The 23,850-nt window shown below is 44.4% G+C and overlaps 1 protein-coding gene across 2 annotated transcripts in view; it reads left to right on the forward strand.

The window, feature by feature from the left end:
- Positions 1-23,850, forward strand: part of LOC136632390 (tetraspanin-4-like) — a 97,787-nt gene that overhangs the window by 43,943 nt on the left and 29,994 nt on the right. The window contains exon 2 of one of the 2 annotated variants that reach the window (XM_066607221.1): positions 20,082-20,161. In XM_066607221.1, coding sequence (XP_066463318.1) covers positions 20,093-20,161 — 69 coding nt within the window. In that variant the 5' untranslated portion in view covers positions 20,082-20,092. Of the gene's footprint in view, positions 1-19,843; positions 20,162-23,850 lie in introns of those variants that run through there. The other variant, XM_066607220.1, reaches the window with a different exon arrangement.

Genomic DNA, 23,850 nt, shown 5'->3' on the forward strand with positions numbered 1-23,850 from the left:
GACAATTCATTTTTTCTGGAAAGCAAGTATTTTGGCAACCATTTGGCAATAATAATAATCATCATCATCATCTATATATCTCCAAAATAGAACTCATTAATTTAGCCCCTTTAGAATGTAAGACCAGTTTCATAGAAAATGGGGCCTTGAGCAACAAGCAAAGTAGCTACTCCACTTGCAATTTTTACAGTTTTTTCTAAGCGTTTCAAAAGCTCTGATGGTCTAGGGTAGTGAAACGGTTAATTTAAAATTTCCTGGTGGTCTAAAGCAGTGAAGGAGCTAATCTTATTTTCTTTGGTAGCCCAGGTAAGTGTCAATGGCAAATTCACGTGCAAATTAACCTGGGAATCTCATCCTGAAGGGACCAATTTAGAAAATTGCCCAGTATGCCATCCACTGCATTAATTTAAAGAAAATTCATCTCTGTGACAAACGATTTTGACTTTGGGCATTAACCCTTTCCAATCCACTGTCTGACGTCTAAAGACATTCTGATTGAAGGCTGTACAGCTCCGATGTCAGAAGACATCCAGCAGGGTATTCTTACTGTAGATTACTGGCCGCTCTGTTATCGGGGGCCTCTCCAGCATGTCCCATGCTACAGTACTGGCTCTAGCCAGCAGATGGTGCCATTGTATAATGGCAGAAAGAGAAAGCCCCCTAGGAAACCCTGAATCCAAAATTGGATTAAAAAGGGTTAAAAGGGCAAGTTAGTAGGTGCATTTTACCCCCTTAATTACTATTAGGAACAAAAAAAAGAAAAAAACACTATAACTGTGGTAGGGCACACTAAGCCCTCACGGCCAATGAGAAGTTTTGGATGGGTTCACTTGTAGACAGTTCTCCACTATTTAGGGTAAGCCCATACAGAGCAGCAACCACACATGGTCAAAATCACATCCACCTGTGTGGACAAGGTTTTCAAATATCTTGTTAATTGGGTGCACTATTTTGTTGATAATGTTGCTGTTTTCCTGCAAAACCACAATCCATTAACACTTTTAACAATTGCGCTCCTTGCACAATGGCTCATAAATCCTGTATATCTAGCAGGATTCTGGAAGCTGCACTTAAAATTATGGCTAGGTGGTACAATTGTTCTCTCCATGCGTCTACTGCGTCTTTCCCGCAACCTCTCCACTATGCTGGCATTGTTGGGCTCAAGGGTGAATGATGCGTCATGTTTTCTGGGAACATCAGAAACTTGCTGCCTTCTGGGATAATGTAGGGCGTATCACTTTGCGGTTTACAGACTATTTACCCTTCCTAAATCTCTTGGCCTTTTCCTTCTCCATCTGAGCGACATCCTTGCTAACATTCCTGTTCATGGCAACAAGTGACTCCCCCTCCCTTACACTTCTGGTTCCAAATGGAGGATTTGATGTCCTCTATGCAGGGATGCCATGATAAATTTCTACGCTCCTTGCACTATTGGTTGTGCTTTGAAATTTCTCAGGACTATTTGCCTCTTAACAGGGGCGTAACTAAAGGCTTAGGGGCCCTGATGGAAAATGTGAGCTGGCCCCCCCCTCTATCTGTACCGGTACCCATACCTAAATCATGCTGCACAGAGGCATAACTTGAAGCTTCTGGGCCCCAATGCAAAACCTGTAACTGGGCCCCCAACTATAATGCTTTATTCATAGTACTGGGCTCCCTATATGGAGAAGAGAGGCCTTATGGGCCCCCTAAGGCTCCTGGGCCCGGGTGCAACCGCATCCCCTGCATCCTCTATAGTTATGCCCCTGCCTCTTAATCGTGATTGACTTCTTTCGCGATCTTTTCCTAATGGGGGTCTACTTGCCCCAGTCCCCCCCCCTTGTTTTTTTTTTATATTTTTCTTCTCTCTTTCTTCCCTTTCCATCTTCTTCTCTTCCTCTCCACCTTTTATCTGTTAGGCGGTCATCCAGTTGTTGCTCAATACATTGTTTTTGTACATTTCCCTTACGTGAATTTCATATCTTATCTCAGTTTTTTGGGATATCCATATCCCGTTGATCTTTGTCCTCCATGTTCAATTTACCTCAAAAGCCCTTTCATGCATTGTGAAATCCTTCCATTATTTTCTCTTCTCTTTGTATGTTCCACTTGTAAAATGTACTTTTGCTGTTCAAGAGTTTATACCATGTTTGCAATAAAATTTGAATTTTTTTAAACAAAATTGCCCTCATTGTCTCACCTTTTTAAGGGCATCTTGTAAATTACAGGAGTTTGTCAAACTGATGGATGATGCCCTTTAAGGCTGCTGTCCTAGTGACAGACTTCCCTTATCAAGATCACAGTAAACCTTTCTTTTTGGGATTTAATAAATTTCTTGGTAGTGTGATCTATGACTAAATGCAGGAATCTGCTGCAAGTGATAGACGGTAGGGGATGAGCTCGGTTCTCAAGCTCCAAGCTTCACGTCTTTATTGATAAATTGCATCGATTTCACAGTAGTGCTATTCTGGGAGCTTGCTTATCTGAAACATTAACTGGCACAGACCGGAGCTTTTATTAAAAGGATACCATTTATAGTGGAGACAAAAATGCAATCCCAATAGAAAACTTTGTGTAAAAGACTTATTTTTTGAAAAGGTGTCTCAGAGTTTTTATATTTCTGAAACTCATTCCATTTGTAAGGTAGATCTACGATTGGGGCGATTACTTTTGATGTGGGGGGTTTCACTGGAGAAGCAAAGTGTCAGTGAACCCAGTGGTGAGCAAGAGTATTAATTCTTCAGTGGAGCTTCTAACTAGAGTTGTAGCTACAGATTAAATATTTATTTTAATGCATCATTACTGTGAGTGAATATGATGAATATATGATATATTGGTAGTATAGGTGTGAAGTATTGGTGGGCTGTGAGCATTAAATTCCAAAAATATGCCGGTTTTAGTCAGAGGAGTAAGAGTCCTTTTGTGCAGGATGACCTGTTGGGTGCAGATGATCGACAGGTCATCCCATCAACGATCGTTCCCTTGCTTTTACACTGGAATGACCACCACTGAATGAATGGAGGTGGAGCATGCAGGGGATCGGTCTGGCTTGCCCGCCTCCATTTACGGTAAGCAGGCAGTCGTTCATGCATGAACGGCTGCCTGTTTACATAGTCTGATCAGTTTTTATGCATGTATAAACTAAAGGACAAACGATAAGCGAATGAATTATCGTTCGCCGTTCAGTTGGTGCATGCATTTACACTGAAAAACAACCGTTCAGATTCTCGCTGCATCATGGGAATCCGAACGGTTATCGGTCTGTATAAAAGGGCACTATCTTGAAGCTTCTAGACCCAAATATAAAACAAGTAATAGCTTCTGCACCTCCCATGTGTAATTTATAATAGTAGTGATTTTTATGTAACAGGTGCCTACCATCCACTGGTACCCCCACTAATGGTGAGAACAGAGTCCGGAATGTCACGGTACGAATAAGCAGAATATAGAGAAAAACTAGATGGAGCTACCCTTTAGTGGCTTTAGGGAATCACGGAAGTGCTGCCAATCTAGTGAACGTGCCACATCCACTAGGGAATGGAGTATTCTTAGTGGTTGGGAAGCTAAACCAAAAAACAATTGGCGCCCAGAAACGCTTGTGAAAGCATGACCTTTTGTGCTGTGAAGGTCACGCTATCGCTTGCGTATATGTGCTTTTTATTGTGCTTTTAATTGGTTAATTCTCACTTTCCCTAAGGGGCTCCTTCAGACGAGAGTAAAGCACAAAAACGCTTATGAAAGCGCAAATCTTTGAGCTGTAAAGGTCGCGCTATCACGTGTGTATCTGCGCTTTTTACTGTACTTTCTGCACCGCTGGGGACCATTCACATCGGCGTGGGTGTGATTTAAAAGGCCTAATTAGTCGCCGTGTTTTCGATTGCCCCACCAAATTGTGCAGTTCATTGTGCAATTGCTTGGGAATCGGGGGCGCATTGTGCATCCCCCATAGACTCTTATGGTGCCTTGCGTGGCAAATGCGCACCAAAATAGAGCATGATGCTTTTTTTTTTAGCATGCACGAAAGAATGAACCCATCAAAAACAAAGGGTTCTATTCTCTGCGCTCATATGAGTAAGCCCTAAGTGTGCAGCCCATCAATGGAACAGGCGGAATTTGCACCATACATTCCGCTTCACTTTGCTACTACTGTAAATGACGCAGATTTTACATGTGGTGGGTCCACGCGGGAAAATGTGTGTCCAATCCTCTCCGTGTGAAGAAGCACCTAAGTGCTTTCTAATCAGGTTGTGCATATAATTGCTGCAATGAACCCTGGATAACATGTGCAGATCTGACAAAAGCATTGAGTTCTATCTCCCAACCAGCACCTATCATTGCTAGACAAAGGCCTGAGCTGCTGCTTAGCAACCGGGACACTTGCAGGCGCACTTGTCTTTCTTCTGATTTTCGGAATGTAAGAATTTCTCATGTCCAGATGTGTTTAACATTTATGAGTCATTTGGCCTATAGAGAAATGAAGAGCGGATTGATGAGTCTTTTTATGGGAAAGATCTACAAGTTGATAAAAAAGTAAACCTTGGCTTCAGCATCTCAAAAAGTACTCGAGAAGATCACCGAACACTGGCAAAGACAGAAAGCGTGCTCCAGATTACACACAGCTGGGCAATCATCTGTAGTGCGCCTAATGTTATCTTGCAGAGCCTGATTAGTTTGTATATGAAATGTGAAACCATATATCAGCTTGGGGCCGTTCTGCACGCAACGTCTCTTTGGCTGCGCCGCCGTTTTGCAGATTGATTCGGGGGCTCTCCGCATTTTATTTCACAAATTCTATTTTGTACTTCTAAACTCATTTTGTCTGCATAATTGTACATTAGCCAATAGAATCATAACAGTGTAAGTCATACCTTTAGAAAACTGAGGAAGAGCGCTAATTACGACCTGGCATAGGCAGTAGAATTTGTTTAAGGTTACGTTTTGAGCTGGCATTGATTTATGCTATAATTTATGTCAGCCTCTAGCATAAGTTGTAATACATTTGTCAGGTTGTGGGAGGCCCTGCCTCTTTAGCTAGGCCCCCAAACTTTTTTTTTCCATTACATAAAATAAAGTAAAAATGAAAAAAAAAAAAGAACTAAATTGTCTAAATTGTGCATATGCCAAGATTTGAACTTTTTCCCACCAGAATTCTGGTCCAAAAGCTTCGACAAAAATGGCTATTATGAGTCCCACCATGCGGATAAACAGCATTTTACATGAAAATATGGAATCAAATGGAATACAATATATCCCGAGTTCATCCAGCCTCATCCGTCACTTCAGAAGGGCCACAGTGCTCTACACTACTGTTCCATCAAAGTGTAAGGAACTGCTGACATAGTAGGGTGCTGTGGGCTTCTTTATTCTAGACCCTGTTGGGGCCCTAGTTCACACACCCTCACCAATGCAATCTTCTGACATGTCTTAAGGTAAATAAAAGTGGTGGTGGAGGTACAGTAAGGGTACTTTTAAGCTCTACCGACCAGTTTCACATAAACATGTTAGGAGCCCATTTATGTGTCCTAGTTATGAACGAGTGTCCCAGGCTTGCCATGGGTCTCCTGACACTCAAAGTTTAGGTCAGGATAATCGTGGTTAGGCCGGGATACTTGTCCATATTACAAATGCATAAATGTGCCTGTAATAGGCTCAAGTGAAACTGGTCTTAATCTCAGAGCTCCCAAGACCAGTAAGATTCGACTGACTATGCATTTCCCTTGCAAGAGTAACTCCTTGTCAACAGCTTTATACTCTGGCTAATAGAGTAGGTCTTGATCGGGAGAATATAATAGAGCATATGGTCAGGGATTGTCCTGATGGGACATGTAAGGTGGTAGTTGAGGGTTCCCATTTAACCCATTAAGGACCACCCCTTTTTTTCATTTTCGTTTCTTTCTCCCCACTTTTAAAAAGTCATAACTCCTTTATTAATCATCAATGTAGCTGTCTGAGGGCTTGTTTTTTTGCGGGACAAGTTGTATTTTCCAATGGTACTATTCAACATATCATATAATGTACTAAAAAACGTTTACAAATTTCTAAATGGAGTGAAATGGAAAGAATGCAATTCCTCCACCTTTGGGTGGGTCTTGTTTTTATTGTGTATATATACTGTAGCAAAATGACAAGATAACGTTCTCCTGTGGCTCAGTACAATTACGGCAATACCAAATTAAATATAAATATATTTATTTATTTATTTTTTGGCTATACTACTTTTAGGCCGCCTGCACACGGGCGGAAATCCCGCGGCGGGATTTTCCGCGGGATTTCCGCCACTGAAAGCCTGCATAGGAGTGCATTACAATACGCACTCCTATGCAGATGGCCGCGGTTTCGCCGCGCGAAATGTCGCGCGGCAAACAAACCGCGGCATGTCCTATTTCGTCACTCACCCGGCCGCCAGCTCCGGTCTGCGCATGGGCCGGCTGCCTGGCAGCCGGCACATGAAAGAGCCAGGGCCGCCAAGCGCGGGTGAGTACGCGCTCGTCTCTGCAGGCGCTCGGGTCGGGTCCCACGGCGAGAATTCTCGCTGCCGGATCCGACCCGCCCGTCTGCAGGCGGCCTTAGTATATGTTCAGGAAAAAAAATTACTTTATGCCACCATCTTCTGACCGCCATTGCTTTTTAAGAATTTTCCGTCAATATAGTTGTGCGAGGGCTCATTTTAGGCAGGACGTCCTGTTGTTTCTGTTAGTACCATTTAGTCCTTACAGCTTTTGATTGCTTTTCATGACATGAATTAATGAATGGGTGAGTGAGTGCTGCCTCTGATTGGCTGAATGCTGGACCAATCAGAGGCAGCTCTCAGCTGTCATTCAATAGCTGAGAGCTGCCTCTGATTAGTCACAGTGCTCAGCAAATCAGAAGCAGCCCATTCAGCAGGCAAGGATTTTAAATCCCTGCTGCTGAATACTCCTCACAGCAGTGCAGGAGAAGAGCCGTCTGGACTCGGCTGAGCCCCGGCAGCTGAAGAAAAGTGAGTATAGATTTTTTTTTATTTCTATCACCATTTTTTTCTTGTTTTTCAGGGAAGGGCTTATATTTAAAGCCCTTACTCGAAAAACAATTACAGGATGCCGTCAGCTGGATCCCCTACTGCAGCTGTCATCTGTGACAGCTGTGGTAGAGAGTTCTTTATTACCCGCAGGGATGAAGAATTCCTTTACTGTTTCTGTCACAGATGTGGCAGGTGCGGCAGGGAATTCTTTTTTCTCGCCAGGATGAAGGAAACAGCTGCCGCATGTGTTCTTCATCCCCGCGGGGTTCACGGCAGCGGCGGACAGGTAAGTATTTTATTTTTTTTATTTATTTTTTTACATTAAAATTCTTGTTTTTCAGGGAAGGGCTTATATGTAAAGCTCTTCCCTGAAAAACAATTCAGGGGTTGCTGGTAGACCATTGTCTTCAATGCAGCCGCTAGCAGCAGCCGCGGCTCCATTGAAGGCAATGCGTGCATTCCCTTCGGTGCACGCATGTCCTATCTTTACAGACACAGACCTGTAGAACACGGACATGTGAACACACTATAGGGAATGCATTGTTTCTAATAAAAGCGTGCTTCTGTGCGCGTGTATGCACGCACAAAAACACGATCATGTGAAGCCACCCTAAAGCAACAAAAATTACCTTTGTCAGCTTAATGTGTGCTTCTCAGTGACATTCTCCAGGCCTTGCCATGTTATATCATGATGGCACCTCTTGCCTATGGGTTTTCTGAAAGCACAGTAGGCGACCCACTATGCAGCATCTCATAGGCTCCTTGTCACTCACTCCGATCTCCAGCCCATCACATCTCACAATGAACAAGCTGCTCCAGCCCAGTTTCCCAACACATCACAAATGGACTAGCTAGGCCTAACAATTACACAGGCCAACTGCAGGTCTTGGAGGCACCAAATGCAGACCATCCGCACTCTTTGGTGCTGAAACACTCCCAGCAGGCTCTGACTAAGGCCGCCTGCAGACGGGCGGGTCGGATCCGGCGGCGAGAATTCTCGCTGCGGGACCCGACTTGAGCGCCTGCAGGAAGGAGCGCGTACTCACCCGCGCCCGGCGGCCCCGGCTCTTTCATGTGCCGGCTGCCAGGCAGCCGGCGCATATGCAGGCTGGAGCCGGCGGCCGGGTGAGTGACGTTTCGGTGCGAGGCTCTGCGAGCCCCGCACAGCAATAGGACATGCTGCGGTTTGTTTGACGCGCGACATTTCGCGCGGCCAAACCGCGGCCGTCTGCATAGGAGTGCGTATTGTAATGCACTCCTATGCAGGCTTTGAGCGGCGGAAACCCGCGGGAAATCCCGCCGCGGGATTTCCGCCCATGTACAGGCGGCCTTAGGGCTCATGTCCACGGGCAAAATGAGATTTAAAATCCGCAGCGGATCTCCCGCGCGCGGATCCGCACCCCATAGGGATGCATTGACCACCCGCGGGTAGATAAATACCCGCGGATCGTCAATAAAAATGATTTTAAAAAAAATGGAGCATGAAAAAATCTGGACCATGCTCCATTTTCATGCGGGTCTCCCGCGGGGACGGCTCCTGCGGGCTTCTATTGAAGCCTATGGAAGCCGTCCGGATCCGCGGGAGACCTAAAATAGGAATTTAAAGCATTTACTCACCCGCAGCGGGCCGCGAAGCTCTGCTCTTCCTCACGGCCGCATCTCCCTTGCTTCGGCTCGGCGGATGTGCCTGGCGCATGCGCGCGGCACGTCGACGACGTGCCAGCGACGTGCCGCCGGCGTCAGGAATTCATCCGCCGGCCGAAAATGAAGATCCGGCCGTGAGGAAGAGCAGAGCTTCGCCGCCCGCTACGGATAGGTAAATGCTTTTAAATTGCTATTTTCAGCGCTCATGTCCGCGTGGCAGGAGGGACCCGCTGCAGATTCTACATGTAGAATCTGCAGCGGATCTGATTTTCCCCGTGGACATGAGGCCTTAGAGTAATTGAGCCTGTTCACCAGGAACTACTACAATAAGGCTTAGTTCAACAGGCTTCCCTGGCATTACATGTGGCTTCAGCTACACACTGACTGCACCACCTACTGTCTGATTTTTATAACCTGGTTTTTGCTACAGCAGTGACAACACAAAAAGTTATAGTATAAGCACCAATACGTTGGGCTCAGGAGTGTAACTATAGAGGATGCACGGGATGCGGTTGCACCAGGGCCCAGGAGCCTTAAAGGGCCCATAAGGCTTCTCTTCTCCATATAAGGAACCCAGTACTATGAGTGAGGCCTCGGTCAGACGGGCGTTTTTTCGCGCGACTTGCTCATGCGATCCGCTCATATATAGACCCAATGCTTCGCAATGGGATCGGTCACATGTCCACTTTTTATGCGGATGTGCGATAAATTATAGGACACGACGAATCACAGAACGCACCTATCTGCGTTCTGCGATTCCTTGTGTTCTATATATGCGTTCAATGGGGTCGGCGGCAGCAGCGCTGACCCCATTGAGAACATATACTTAAAGATCGTTCTCCTCTGCCACAGCTGTAACAGCTGTGGCAGAGAAGAACGATGTTCGCCCTTTGAATACTACACAGAGCAGTTCAGGAGAACTGCCGGCCGGACGCGGCTGAACTCCGTCTGCAGGTAAAAGGTGAGTATACTTTTTTTTTTTTTTTTCTTTACACATTTTCAGGATGTTTTTCTGGGAAGGGCTTATATTCTTAAAGGGGTTGTCCCGCGGCAGCAAGTGGGTCTATACACTTCTGTATGGCCATAATAATGCACTTTGTAATGTACATTGTGCATTAATTATGAGCCATACAGAAGTTATAAAAAGTTTTTTACTTACCTGCTCCGTTGCTGGCGTCCTCGTTCCCATGGAGCCGACTAATTTTCGCCCTCCGATGGCCAAATTAGCCGCGCTTGCGCAGTCCGGGTCTTCTGCAGTCTTCTATGGGGCCGCTCGTGTAGAATGCCGGCTCCGTGTAGCTCCGCCCCGTCACGTGCCGATTCCAGCCAATCAGGAGGCTGGAATCGGCAATGGACCGCACAGAAGCCCTGCGGTCCACGGAGACAGAGGATCCCGGCGGCCATCTTCAGCAGGTAAGTATGAAGACGCCGGACCGCCGGGATTCAGGTAAGCGCTGTGCGGGTTGTTTTTTTAACCCCTGCATCGGGGTTGTCTCGCGCCGAACGGGGGGGGGGGTTAAAAAAAACAAAACCCCCCGTTTCGGCGCGGGACAACCCCTTTAAGCCCTTCCCGAAAATTCATCCCGCGCTCGCCGGCAGCCCATTGCTTTCAATGGACCCGGCTGTATTGCCAGCTCCATTGAATTTAATGGGCGAACATCGTTCTCCTCTGCCACAGCTGTGCCACAGCTGTGGCAGAGGATAGCGGGCAGCGCTGGGCTGTTTCACCGAAAGCGCTGCTAGCTGCAGATTTTTCGGCGAATCGTCGGCCCCGGTCACGCAATTTGCGGATGCGCATCCGTCATGCAATCCGCAAATCGCGCTAAAAAACGCCCGTCTGACTGAGGCCTTAAGCATTATAGTTGGGGGCCCTGTTACAAGTTTTGCATCGGAGCCCGGGAGCTTCAAGTTACGCCTCTGGTTGGGCTACATACAAACAGGGTGGGGCACAATATGACACAATACAATATAGTATATAAAGCATATACCTGATACACACAACACATATACATGTCAGTAACAGTAAAATACTAATAAGCATTTTCTCATAGTGATATACCTACAGTCTTTTACATAAGAGGTGGAACACATGAGGTTTAACTCTTTAGCTAGCTTGGAGTCATAAAGTGACCCTCGGGGGTCCTGGAGAAATAAAGATGGCTACACCAACTTCTCTGACTGCCTGATACGGGTATTAGTATACATCATCAGTATAGCACACTACATCTGCTTTGATTAACCTGTGATGGCCATGTGAGCATTCCTGGCCAGTCAGAGCAGCATGTAGTGTCTTAGACTACCGATGCATACTAATACAGGCATCAAGTAGTCATAGAAGTGGCATGGCCATATTTTTTTTCTTTAGGCTCGGAGGGTCACTTTAAGGTCCACTTTCAAGAAGGTCAGGAGGGCTCTGGAGGGCAATGAACATCATTGTTCCAAACTCTATGACTTGGGTTTCAATGTCTGAAATCTTACACATCCTACAGATGTGCTGCAGACATGGTCACGTACATACAATTAGTTATGGCTTGTATCTCAACATCGTGCTACTCCTTAATATTTAATTCTTCCAATCAAAACAGAAACTTGTTGACAATTCAGGGAATGTATGTCAGAAAATGGGAGAATAAATATTTATATGGAGACATGCACGTCATCGACAGGTGAGGGATGTCTGACCTCGCGTTGTAAAGAAACCATTCCTCATCTTGACATTGTAGTGGCTGGCTTTCACTCCCTGGATAATATCTCCATGTATTAGTAGGAGCTTACATTGGCATTTATAACGAGGCAATGGAGAGTTGAATCTGTCAGCCAGTTTGTAAAACTAATTCCAGATTATAACAATGAATGTTAATAATATTATTCATCTTTTCCTGTGTAAATTAAAATAAACACATCCCCTGATGGATTACCCAGAATATTAACTGGGAATGAACTCAAAGAAATGAATAAGGAGTTGATATCTTCCTGGCAACGGTCCTTGGTGCATATATTTTTAATAACCAGATACACTGAAAATGTCGAGGAAAGGTTTTTAGTCAGATCTTTTGCGTAACCAGTTTAATTCTGTAATAATCCTGGATCTGAGCTACCCAAAGAGGGAATTAAATTGGGTTGGATATTTCAATTATAGGGTCTGTCTGTTCAAGACTTATGCTCTAGGTACCCTAATGGCCCAAGGGTGCAGAAGTAAGTCATAACTGGTACCCTTGGAGTTCAAATGTCCCTCTGAAGCATACCAATTTACAGTATTTGTACTTCATTTGCAGAGCAAGTTAAACCTATCCAAACGGCCCTATCGACCTGATGTACAGTTCGCCAAAACGGGGTCTTGGAGAAATGTGTATACTGAGCGGTCTACTTTTTTTCAATAATATGGGCCCCTATGCGACGTATGCCTATGCATGCTGATACTGTGACATACGTTAGAGGCTTCTGTTAAAGGTATACCTTGGGAGTATTTCCTGACATACACTGCAAACACAGTGTTCACACCAGTGGCTCCAGTGGTGGGTTGGGGCCCTGTTACAGACTTTGCTTGATCAGTAAAATTGATGATAACCACTTAAGGTAGTTTTCACTTTCAATATTCCCTCTAAACTGTTGACTTTGGAAAGGAAAGAGTTAAAGGGAATCCGCCAGCTGGAACACACTGTAAAAACTGCAGGCATGATGTTATAGAGCAGGAGGAGCCGAGCTGATTGATATAAAGTTTTATGGGAAAAGATTCAGTAGAACTTGTATTTTAGTCATTTAAACTTTAGTCCAATGGGTGGAGCTATCAGTGATTGACAGCTATCTGTGAATGACTGTACATATACAGACAGCTGTCAATCACTGATAGGACCGCCCATTGGACTGTTCAGCCCAGTTTGAGGTTTAAGAATCTTTTCCCCATAAAACTATATACGATATTAACCTGTTCAGTTCCTCCTGCTCCATAACTTGCTGCCTGCAAATTGGACATCATGCTCAAGCTGGGAGATTCCCTTTAAACAACATACTAATGAGGTCAACAAGTCAAATTAGTGTATAGTCCCATGTAGTGGTTGCTGCATGGCTGGGTCGTAGTAGCGATGCAGCTGAGAACCCCACCGGTGATGCAGGTTTGTGCACTTTGCAAATGAATTAGTGTTCACTAGCTGTTCATTGTTAATAGCTGCACGGTTTTTAGCAAACCTCATGGCTTCTAGCAACCTACAGCTAGGGAATGCTTAATTCATTGATACACAGCCCATGTAGACCTGCATCACAGGTGGGGTTCTCGGCAGTATCACCGCCATTACACAGTCACCTGGGCAGCTATTTGGCGATTGCTACATGGGGTTGTACCATAATCACGCCGGCGGTAAATCGCGGTCGAATCATGCCGTCTGAAGCTTTCGATAGCGTTGCTATGGGCAGCAGCCCCGTGTCCATGAGCAGAGAATCATTGCGATTCTCCGCTCGCGGCCGGCAATTTGCAGCATGCGAATTGCCGCGATTCTCTGCTGTCAGCCTATTTGTCAGATAGGCTGACCGCAGAGATTCGTCTGCCGGCTACTGCTCCCAGGCGGCGGCTCCCACTGTGGAGATTCAACTCGGGACTTCGCAACGCCCGTGGACAGGGGACCTTACTCTATCTTTTCTAGACTACACAGTTTAGATGTAACAGTGTTCACGGGCAGCATTTTGCGTGAAAACGCTGTATTTTTTTGCTTCGGCAATTTTTACTGTATCTTTTGCGGCAATACAGGTTTGGCTAGATGTTAGCTGCAGGTCAACAGAAAAGAGGAAACGCGCTTTACACTTTTTTGTGGTGTTTTTCCTCACTTGTCTTTTAGTTTTTGTGTTCCAAACTTTTTCCAAACGCAGCATGTTCTAGGATTAGTATGTTTAACATTTTTCTATTGACTTTTTTATAGGGAAAAAAGTGCTTGAAAAGATGTATGTGTGTATAAAAAAAGCCACCCAAAAACACTTGTAAAAAATAGATGAAACTTATGGCGCTTTTTACATGATTCGAAAAACGACACAAAATATCTGTGTCTATAGGAAGCCTTAGGCTACATTCAGGTGGCTGTATGAGAGTCGCATCCAAGAAATTGGGCGCAACTTACATTGGACAGAATACAAATACTTATCTGTCTGCTGTCCGATGTACACAGACCTTGCGCATTTCATGTTCAATTCTCATTTGTGAAGAATAAAACAGGCAGCGATCTTTTTCACATGGACCATCAGTCTGCATAGAAAACTGGCCATGTGAATACCCTCACAGGCTATTATGGATCTGCGATCAGTAGAATACAATGACAGCACACAACCTGAATATACGGCTCTGTGAATGGGTCCTTATTAGGAATAATTCCCACGGGTGGATTTCCGCCGCCAAATCCGCAGCGTTGCCCCGCAGCTATTAGGTTCTATTGAACCTAATAGCGCAATGCTCACGGTGCGGAATTCCACCATGGAATTCCGCCCCGTGAAATCACCCGCGGCATGCTCTATTTGCCGCAGGCGTAAGCGCAGACGGCTTCCATTGCAGATAATGGAAGCCGTCCGTCACTCTATCTTCCGCTGTAGGACAGCGGTAGATAGCGTGAAAACGCTTCCCTGCCCACCAACGCCCCCGTCATATGATGCGTCTGGCGCATCATGTGATGCTGTGGGCGTGTCATATGACACTGCCAGCGTGTCACATGAGACTGCCAGCGCGTCATGCGCTGTACTGCGCATGCGCACTGGCACGGGATGTGGGACACCGGGCAGCGGATCCAGAGGTGAGTATGGGGTCTCTGAGGGGGACGCCGTGATGGACTCCACTGCAGAATTCCGCTTGCGGAGCCCGTCACGGCCATGGGCACTAGGCCTTAGGCCGATTTCAGATGAGCGTATTTTAACTTCGTATTTAGTACATATTTTGCAGATTTTAATACAGAGCTAATGTAAATCTATGTATCTATTCACATTATTAACTGCCATGTTTTAAAAATGGCCTCCATATTTGTTTTTATTGGTATTATTTTTTGTTGCACAAATACGGATCCGTATTTGTCCTGTAGAAAATAAATCCAATGACAGCAAATATGGAGGCAAATATAGATAAAACAGTGATAAAATACTGATGACATACTTGTCTGAATCCAGCCTTAGGGCTTATGCACACAATATTCCTGCATGACTTCTATCTGATTGCAATACAGATAGAACTCGCCCAGAAAAGAACCCATTCGTTTGAATGGGTTCATGCACATGAGTCATATCTCACTCAGACTGATGGCCTGACGGCTTAAACAGATGGGCGTTATGCTGTCCCGATTTGGGGCCGTGAAAGTCACGACCGCAAAGCAGGATGAAGCAAAACCATTGATTTCAATGGTTTTGTTTTCACTAGCGGAATTCTTGTGTGTTAATACTATGTGTGAGAAAAGATAGGACTTGTCCTATCTTTCTCGCGCTTAGTTTTTCTACGTCCGAGAAAGATAAGGCAGGACTATCTTCCCGTTTTTTTTTTTCAAACTCGCGTGCATTAGAGCGGAGTTTGACCAGTCAAAAAACCCTGGTTCAGGCGCCAATATGCTCCGTAGCACCAAGTGTATTAGCGCATGTGCCCATCTGTTTAGGCCCTGAGCTTGAAAAATCACTGCGTGTCTCACACGAACATAGGACTTGTAATGTCTGGTGACTGCACACTGCACAACAAATGAATGGAGTGTTGTCCGATGCAAGGTGCACCCGAGAATATTGGGTGCAACTCACAATCGTCCATGTGTAGGGTTGACACCCGGCCAGTAATTCATGGCCTGGCTGATATTTTGCCTGCCAGGCCTGTGCCGGTATTTTTTTTTTACCGGTCATATTACAGGCTGATATTTTTGAATACCAGCCCTGACCACCCATCTGACACCAAGGCTGGTATTGTCAGTGATTCCTATCCACACTGGGGGGTCTAATACTCACCTATGGCTGGCGTTCTGGTGCGCTTGCGGGTCCCCGTCGCTCCTGCGCTATTGCGTGCGAGTTTGAAAAAAACAAAACAGGAAAATAGGTCCTGCCCTATCTTTCCTGCACATGGAAAAACTACGTCCAAGAAAGATAGGGCAAGTCTGAAGAAGCCCTCTAGCTGCTATTCCCTGGTCCAAGTTTCTAGCACTGCTGGTGTGTAAAGTCCATGATGTTACCTGCTGGTGGTCATGTTATCTCCACGCTTGAGGGGAGGTTAGTCAGATGCCTTTCGGTCTGCTGGGGGTTGATTTTCAGGCAAAGATCTATTTTTTTATGTCCTTAGAGGCATTATATGAAATTAAAAAAGATGTTTGCACTGCATGCTTGTCCATGGACTGTGTCTGATATGGTAACTCAGTCCCATCTATTTGAATGGAGTTCAACTTCAAGTTACTGACTGCTCATGTAGGGGGTGCATTATTCCCAGCATTATCATGCAGATTATACCTTGTTCAAGCGGTACATACATTCTAAAAGGGCAGTAAATCTACATATCAAGACTTACAAAAAACAAGCTGCTAATATCATTCACACGTATAAATGTGCCAAGAATTTCTCACAATGCGATATAAATACATGACTAATAACAGGGATTAATATCTGGGAAGTAACTGCACAGCTCATATAGATGCACTGATTGCTTAGTGTCCCTTTAAATACATAGACTTTAGGTTTAATGCCCTTTAAAGGAAATCCACCTCTATTGAGGTCATCGTGAAGCCTCTTCCAACCCCGTCAATTCTGAAGATTATTATTTCAATAAATTATTTCAGTAGCGCGGGCTTCACGATTCTACAGGGACAGATCATTATCTACATAACTGCCCATATTGCGTCTTTTACCTTCCATCTGTCTTAGATCTAGGACAGGTTCTTGTGTCTTAAAAATTACAACCCCACAATGGAGTAACCGCAGCAGAGAGCTGACCCTATAGCTGTGTAAGATTTTTTTTTCTGCTTTTTCAGTCAAAAGTCCAAGTTGCTGCATTGCAGTGTGACATCCCAGCCCCATACTCAGCTCTGCTGCTCCACTTTCTTTTCAGTAATTTTTTTTTACATGTATATATATGAATGTGTTGGTGCTCACTGCCTGCATCTCTTCCCATCTGTCCTAGTTATCTGCTCTAACCCACACTCTATCCTCTGCTTTCCCGTGCTCTTCCTATATCTACTTTGATGTTTCTCTGATTCCCTCATCCGCTGCTCCCTCCTCTCACATCCCTGACCCTCTCTGTGCATTGACTGCCAATATTTCCCCCTTTGGCTCTGCTGTCCTCTTCCCCCATCTCCCATGTCCTCTTGCCGCTGTGCCTTGTAAGGAGCAGGATCACAAGCTGTCAGCACCGGAAGGCTTTTTTTTTTTAGGGGGTAAAACCAGCAAGACTCGATTTGTTGGTGTAACAGATTCCTGCAGTTCTCTGAGATCTCAGAATCGGAATTCTTTTCTAATTGTTAATAATGGGATTCATGAGCCTATGATGAGATGCATCTGGGAAGTGTTTTTGGAATATACACAGCTCCCTGAAGATTTAGCTGCTAAGAGCCGGAGGATCTGAGAGCAAACTCCAAGAGAAAAGAGCAGGAAAGTGGTTATTTGCTGAGAATGCAGAACAGACAATGAAAAAGATCCTCTGACGACAAGACAATCTATCTAAGATGCATATTGTTACTGCAACCATTGCCTGCAATTCACCTTCTCTGCATTCCGTCTCCTTGTGTTACTCTCCTGTATGATTTCTATTCATTAATATTTTTTTCATTGACTGCAACTCTCAATTTTTTTTGCATTGTCTCGAATGTAAACTGCCTTAAAGGACGGCACTATTTCAGTGCATTAGTTATTATTGTGAATGCTGCATAGAACTTGCTTTATTTCGAAGTGTCCTAGAACCTGGAGTAGCCATGAGCTAGCCTCTGGCAATCTCACTCTACATCGGCGTATGGAAACTGCATGTTAGTTTATTTTTGCATCACCTGCAATGTACCAAGAATAACCTTGGTGATCCCAATCGTGAGCAGCACAGCTTCAACGGTCTGCTATACCACCTTGTCCCTCAGGAGCTGACAAGGGACTATTTGGATAACTCTGCGGAGAATGTGAGTGCACACCACTTTAAGAAGTGATGTTCATTTGATAGAGCCTGCAAGAGGAGGACTGTACTTTTAAAATAGGCATCCCACCAAGATCCTGTAACATACGAGGACCATCCACATATGGAGGACTCCAGCTGGATCAAGTGCTTCATCATGAATATCTAAACAGTGGAAGCTAAATTAGGAGCAACCTGCGAAAACACAACCTTCTCACCTCTTCCTATTCATCATGCTTGCTTCTTGACCTCTCCTGTTATTTGACTTTCTTCACAACTTTAGTTCTGCCTTGGAAATTCCACGTTTTTTGCTCTTTGTCACCATCTTTTGTCTTGATTAACCTCTTCATCTATGGAGTTGCTGAAGAGCACCCTCCAACAACTTTCATCATGAATGATTACGTCGTTTTGAACAATTAGGTTTAGATGATTTTTTGGTTTTAGCTATAATGTAAAAAGATGAACCAAACAATGTTTTTGTTCCTGTAGTTGTATACTAATGAGACCCTGCATAGTGCTTGACCTACACGTATTAACCGAGTCTTCTAGTACTGTAGAATCTTATAGATGATAAGTGTTTTTGATTGTTTTGTGCACCTTCTTAAAGTAACATCTTATTTCCCAAGAATGTCCATATTTTATAGATCGTAGAATGTAAATGTAGAAGGGTATTTGCATGTGATTCTGTTGGATAATACTAAACAACGGTCTAGAATCATGTTGGTTCACAAGTCAAGGTTGTCCCGTCAGATGTTTCAATTACAGCATGAATTATTGTATAGCACCTTATACCGTTCCCTAGGATATTGATTTGTAGGAAAATAGTTCCGCTTTGTGGTTCCTTCCTCTGCAGTCGGTCCTTGAAGGTTGACGTTAGATCCTCCTTACAGGAACTCGGTGGGGGTGGGGGGCTAGAATATCTTTCTGTATTTCCTGCCAAGATGGTCATGTTGTCTTTGGGACATACGTGGGGATACCCCACTGAGGACCGCAATTATTAATTGTTAGAGGAATTCTAATGGGTTGTTTTAACAGCTCTAATATAGCATGAAGGATACACTGAATGTTAATTTTAATTCTGTTGAGATTTTCTATTTCGAGTTTGTCCTTTGCAGGATGTCAGCCTTACTAAAGACTTTATAATTATGGATAAGTTCTTCTGCTCTGTTAGGAATCAGCTTTCTCAGCTTTAAGTCATTTGCGCTGACATTTTAACTAGAGCTGCTCACAAATTAAAAGATGTAATAATAGATATCCGATCTTCTTTGTTTGCCGTTAATGGCCATCTGGTTATCTCTTCCTGACTGTCCATGGAACCGTGCCATTGATCTAAAGGGGTCATGTTGAATGTGGATTTCTCTGCTTCCACTTTGACCTATGAGAAAACAAGATATCAGCAGTAAAATGAAACATTATTAGAAGCCAAACTCCTTGATCTCTTTTGTGTTGAAGCTTTGTGAACCTCTGAAGGCTTCAATCATAGTCCAACCTTGGATGCAAGAGCATAACCTTTTCCCCCATATGGTGAAACCTGCTGAACCATCATTGTATTTTTTGGCATTGCTTTGCTATTTCACAAAATATTTTTGTACTTTTGTGTTGCCTTTGCATCTAATACTTGTGAGAGATAACATGAAAAGAAGGCCCAGGGGTATGATGAAACTGAACCTCTAATTAGTGTAGGCTGTCAACCACGAAGTGGGGGGTGTACTGCAACCTACTGTAGGAGATCAAAGGCGGTAATGATTAGAATTTGATCATATTAAATACAGCAATGTTATTTCTCCTTTTTCTCTGTTAACCTAAATATATTCACTTTTGCAATATGTATAATTTATGGCTCGCTTATCTTAAAGAGTAAGCTTCCTGGTGCAATCACAACTGGATTATGTGGAGCACTGACTCCCATACAGCGTTCTCTGTACATTACTTGCTGGGTCTTTTTTGACTGACATTTTTTAAATAAAAAAATTATGATTTGGAGCAAAAATTTTCTTATAGGAACTCTTGGTCTCGATGTATAGAAGAAAAGATGGAAATAAGTTCCTATGTAGGATCCTAATTACAAAGGATACGTTCAGCTATTGTGATTATAACGTGGACAGAGACTGAAGGGACTTTTCTCTAGTAGGATTTAAGCGTAAAGAAAGAGGATGCAGACGTCCAGTAGTGATGACCCCAGCTACAGTCAGAGCTCTCCACCTCGGGGGCGGAGAGCTCGATGGAAAGGAGTTTACAGGGGCCGTTGGGGGGTTGCAGACAGCTGTTCCTTCAGTGGAGTACAGTCTAATCCAGAAGAGCAAACCTCAGGGGAGGCCAAAAAGGAGAACAGAGTTATTGTCCTATATCTGGATCTTTCTTTTCTTTTGCTTCTAGAACTCAAGAAAATGAGTATGACACGTGGGTGCCTACTTTGCATCAAAATCACTATGTTCGTCTTTAACCTCATCTTCTGGGTGAGTAGATTTTCAGAATTATTATAGTATTAATAATTATCAATGAGTCTGTAAATATCCATAACCCTTTCCAATCCACTGTTTGACATCTGAAGACATTATGATTTAAGGCTGTACAACTCTGATGTTGGAAGACGTCCGTCGGGGTTCTCTTACTGTATATTGCCAGCCTTTCTACTGTCGGAGCCTATCCAACGTGTCACCTCATGCAGTACTGGCTTTAGCCAGCAGATAGCGCCGTTGTATACGGCAGAAAAAGAGTAAGCCCCCCTAGGTAACCAGGATACAAATTGGATTGGAAAGAATTAAAGGGGTTATCTGGGGACATAATTTTGTACAAAAATGTCTTCAGCCTGCGGCCGTAAAATCATGGAGTTTAACTCATCCTTCCATGCTCCCCCACTGCTGTCATCTCACTGGCTCTCCAGTCCACGCTTGTCTTCACTTTCCAGTGCAGGGAGCAGGAGATAATGTCCCTGACAAAAGGACCACATGACCAATGCAATCAATCATTGGCTCCTTTCAGATGGTGAATAGCTGCGGCACTCACATGACCCAGTCTTTGTCACTCCCCTCCAGGAAATAAAGTTCAGCACAGATCGGAGACCCGGCGAGATGGCAGCTGTGCAGCAGCATGGAAAAAAGAATATGAAAACCGCAACTTTGCTGACGCAGGCTGAAGAACATTTTGAACAAAACTATGTCACCGGATAACCCTTTTAAAATCCCATAAATCCTTAGTAGAGATGAGCGAACGTACTCGGTAAGGGCGATTTCGCAATCGAGCACCGCGGTTTTCGAGTACTTCACTACTCGGGTGAAAAGTACTCGGGTGCGCCGGGGGGCAGGGGGTGGCGCGGCGGAGCGGGGGGTAGCAGCGGGGAACAGGGGGGAGCCCTCTCTCTCTCCCTCTCCCCCCTACTCCCCTCTGCAACCACCCGCTCACCCACAGCGCACCCGAGTACTTTTCACCCGAGTAGTGAAGTATTCGAAAATCGCGGTGCTCGATTGCGAAATCGCCCTTACCGAGTACGTTTGCTCATCTCTAATCCTTAGACATTAACTTTTTATAGAACTTATGCTCATCCAACAGCCTATGTGTGTCTCATTAATCTTGTAATATACTTGCAACAAAAAAATGTTTGTTTCATCACTGAAAATCAAGTTTGAAGTGCCTGCCATTAGGGAATCTTTGTAATCCACTGCCTGTTGTTAAGCATTTGGCATCTCTAGTAACAGGGGCATGGGGACACTGCTAGTTACTACATGCAACAGAGAGGCAGGCATTGAAATGCTGCCTTGCAGTTGATTGGAGCAGGGCTATGCAAGGCAGCATGAGAGGTGTGGAAGTCATGACTGGTACAGTACTAGCAGAATGGCTGGTTTACGATGCCTCCACCTGTGAGTTGATTGCAAACAGAAAAATAGAATAATCTGCATGGAAAACAGAATTAATACAGCTCAAACTGGATGCACAAAGCAGGTGCCAGTGAAGATCTGGGCTGTTTTTGAAAACTTTCAGAAAAATCAGGTATGCTTTAGGTTCTCTTCTTGTGTCAACTCTTAAAAGGCCACCCTAAGCCGGCTTCACACTGGTGAGAAAATGCACGATTATGAAACCAATGATTTTCAATGTTTTCATTCTTATTTGCAATGTTTTTACTCCTGCGAGACTGCGTGACAAAAAAAAGTGCAGCAGTATCAGCCCCATCAAAATCAATGGGAAAAGATCTCGATCTCCTGCTGCGGCTGTGCCAGCCGGAACAGGGATGAAGGGAACACTCGCAGGAATACGTGACTGCTTTCATGTGAAAATGCCTTGCATCCAGCAGTATTCAGGAAGATTGCGACGGGCGATATCGGGCCGTGAATCACTGCTCACTATTGCCAATTTGCAGGAGCCCTTAATATCCTCCAATGTTGGGGAAAAAGACAGATCAGACATGTGGCATTTTAATATACCTGATCATTTGTTCAGGAAGGGTCAAGTTTCTCCTTAGGGAGAGCGCCTAGTAGGTGTGAGGAGACTTATAAGACCATCCATGTTCCTCTTGGAAATGTATGCAAATGAAAGATGGAACAATGCAGACTTTTAATAGATGGCGCTATACAAGCATTGTTCCATATTTGCATTTACTTATTTGTTCTCAAGACAGATGAGCTGCTACAGAAGATTCTGGCAGCCACTTATTCCTTTCTCTCTACTGAAAACACATGCATGCGTGGCTTAGCACAGTGTCTATGTGTCTGGTAGAGTTGGGAGAAATATATATCTTTGGCTCAATAAACATAAGATTTAGACATATATGCAAGAAAAAGCTCCTAACATATACCCTGTTTCCCTGAAAATAAGACATACCCTGAAAATAAGACATAGCATGATTTTCCTGAATTTTTGAGGATGCAAAATAATTTTTCAAGCTTTTTGAGGATGCTTGAAATATAAGCCCTACTCCAAAATTAAGCCCTGCTAACAGTTAATTAAAAAAGTCAATTTAAATAGTGTCCAGGCAGCTATACATGTAAAAAAGTTAAACCTTTTTGAACAAAAATTAATATAAGACACTCGGTATGTCAGATAGAGGCCCTTGAAGGATGCCATACAGTGGCATCCGCTACCCACAGGCTCCCATGTTAAAAAACATATACTATGTGGTCTATGTTTTCTTTTCTGGATACTATTATATGGAATAGCATAGTCTACTATGCTATTCCATACTGTTTTTGTGTGGTATACAGATGTATATCGGCTAGAGAGACAGAGGACAAAGGAGTGAAACTATTGAGACAGCACAAAAATCCTACTTTATTCCTCTATGAGACAACGTTCCAACTGTATTGGTCTTTGTCAAACAAGTCATTGGTCTTCACAAAGAACAATATGGTCAAAATGTTGCATAATGGAGGAATGAACATGGATTTTTGTGCACCTTGGATGCATTGTACCCACATTGGGATTTTTGTAGAGTGCTGTTTAGATTGGCCTTTTGGCCTCCATCTAACATCAGCATACCACAAAAAAGTCCTATGAATACGCTATTGTTATGGAAGCTTTTCTTCGTGTATACAATAATCAGACATCATAAATGTGATGTGAATATAGCCCAAGGTGTACGGCTACTTTTACTCCCCCATTGATGGTGTCCTACAATGAGAACAGATACTAAGTAACAATCACTAATAGCAGCCTTTAGAAGTGTAACAGAAACATGTGCCTCAGCACTCATACACATTTAGGCTGGGTTCACACGGGGCGTATTCCCGCCAGAAATCCTGCGATTTGGCCGCAGCAAAAACCGCGAGATTTCCGCCGGGAGAACCGCCGCGGAAAAAGCCGCGGCGGTTTTGAAGCGGCCCGGCCGCTTGCTTTTCCGTTGCGGCCGGCGCTCCCATAGAGGAGAGCGCGGCCGCGACGAAAGTAAACAAAAAAGTTAAAATAAATAGACATGCTGCATCTTCTGAAACTGCGGCTGCGGCGGCCGCAGCCGCGGTTTCAGCCGGACTTACCGCAGCGGATTGGCCGTCCCGTGTGGACGAGATTTCTGAGAAATCTCGTCCACATGGCTGGCTAATCCCAAAATTAGCAGCCGCGGGCGGATTTGCCGCGGCGAAATTCCGTGCGGCAAAACCGCGGCAAATCCGCCCTGTGTGAACCCAGCCTTAATATCTGAACAAAACTGCACAACTAT

The sequence above is a fragment of the Eleutherodactylus coqui genome, chromosome 6 (assembly GCF_035609145.1).
Source record: "Eleutherodactylus coqui strain aEleCoq1 chromosome 6, aEleCoq1.hap1, whole genome shotgun sequence".
Lineage (NCBI taxonomy): Eukaryota > Metazoa > Chordata > Amphibia > Anura > Eleutherodactylidae > Eleutherodactylus > Eleutherodactylus coqui.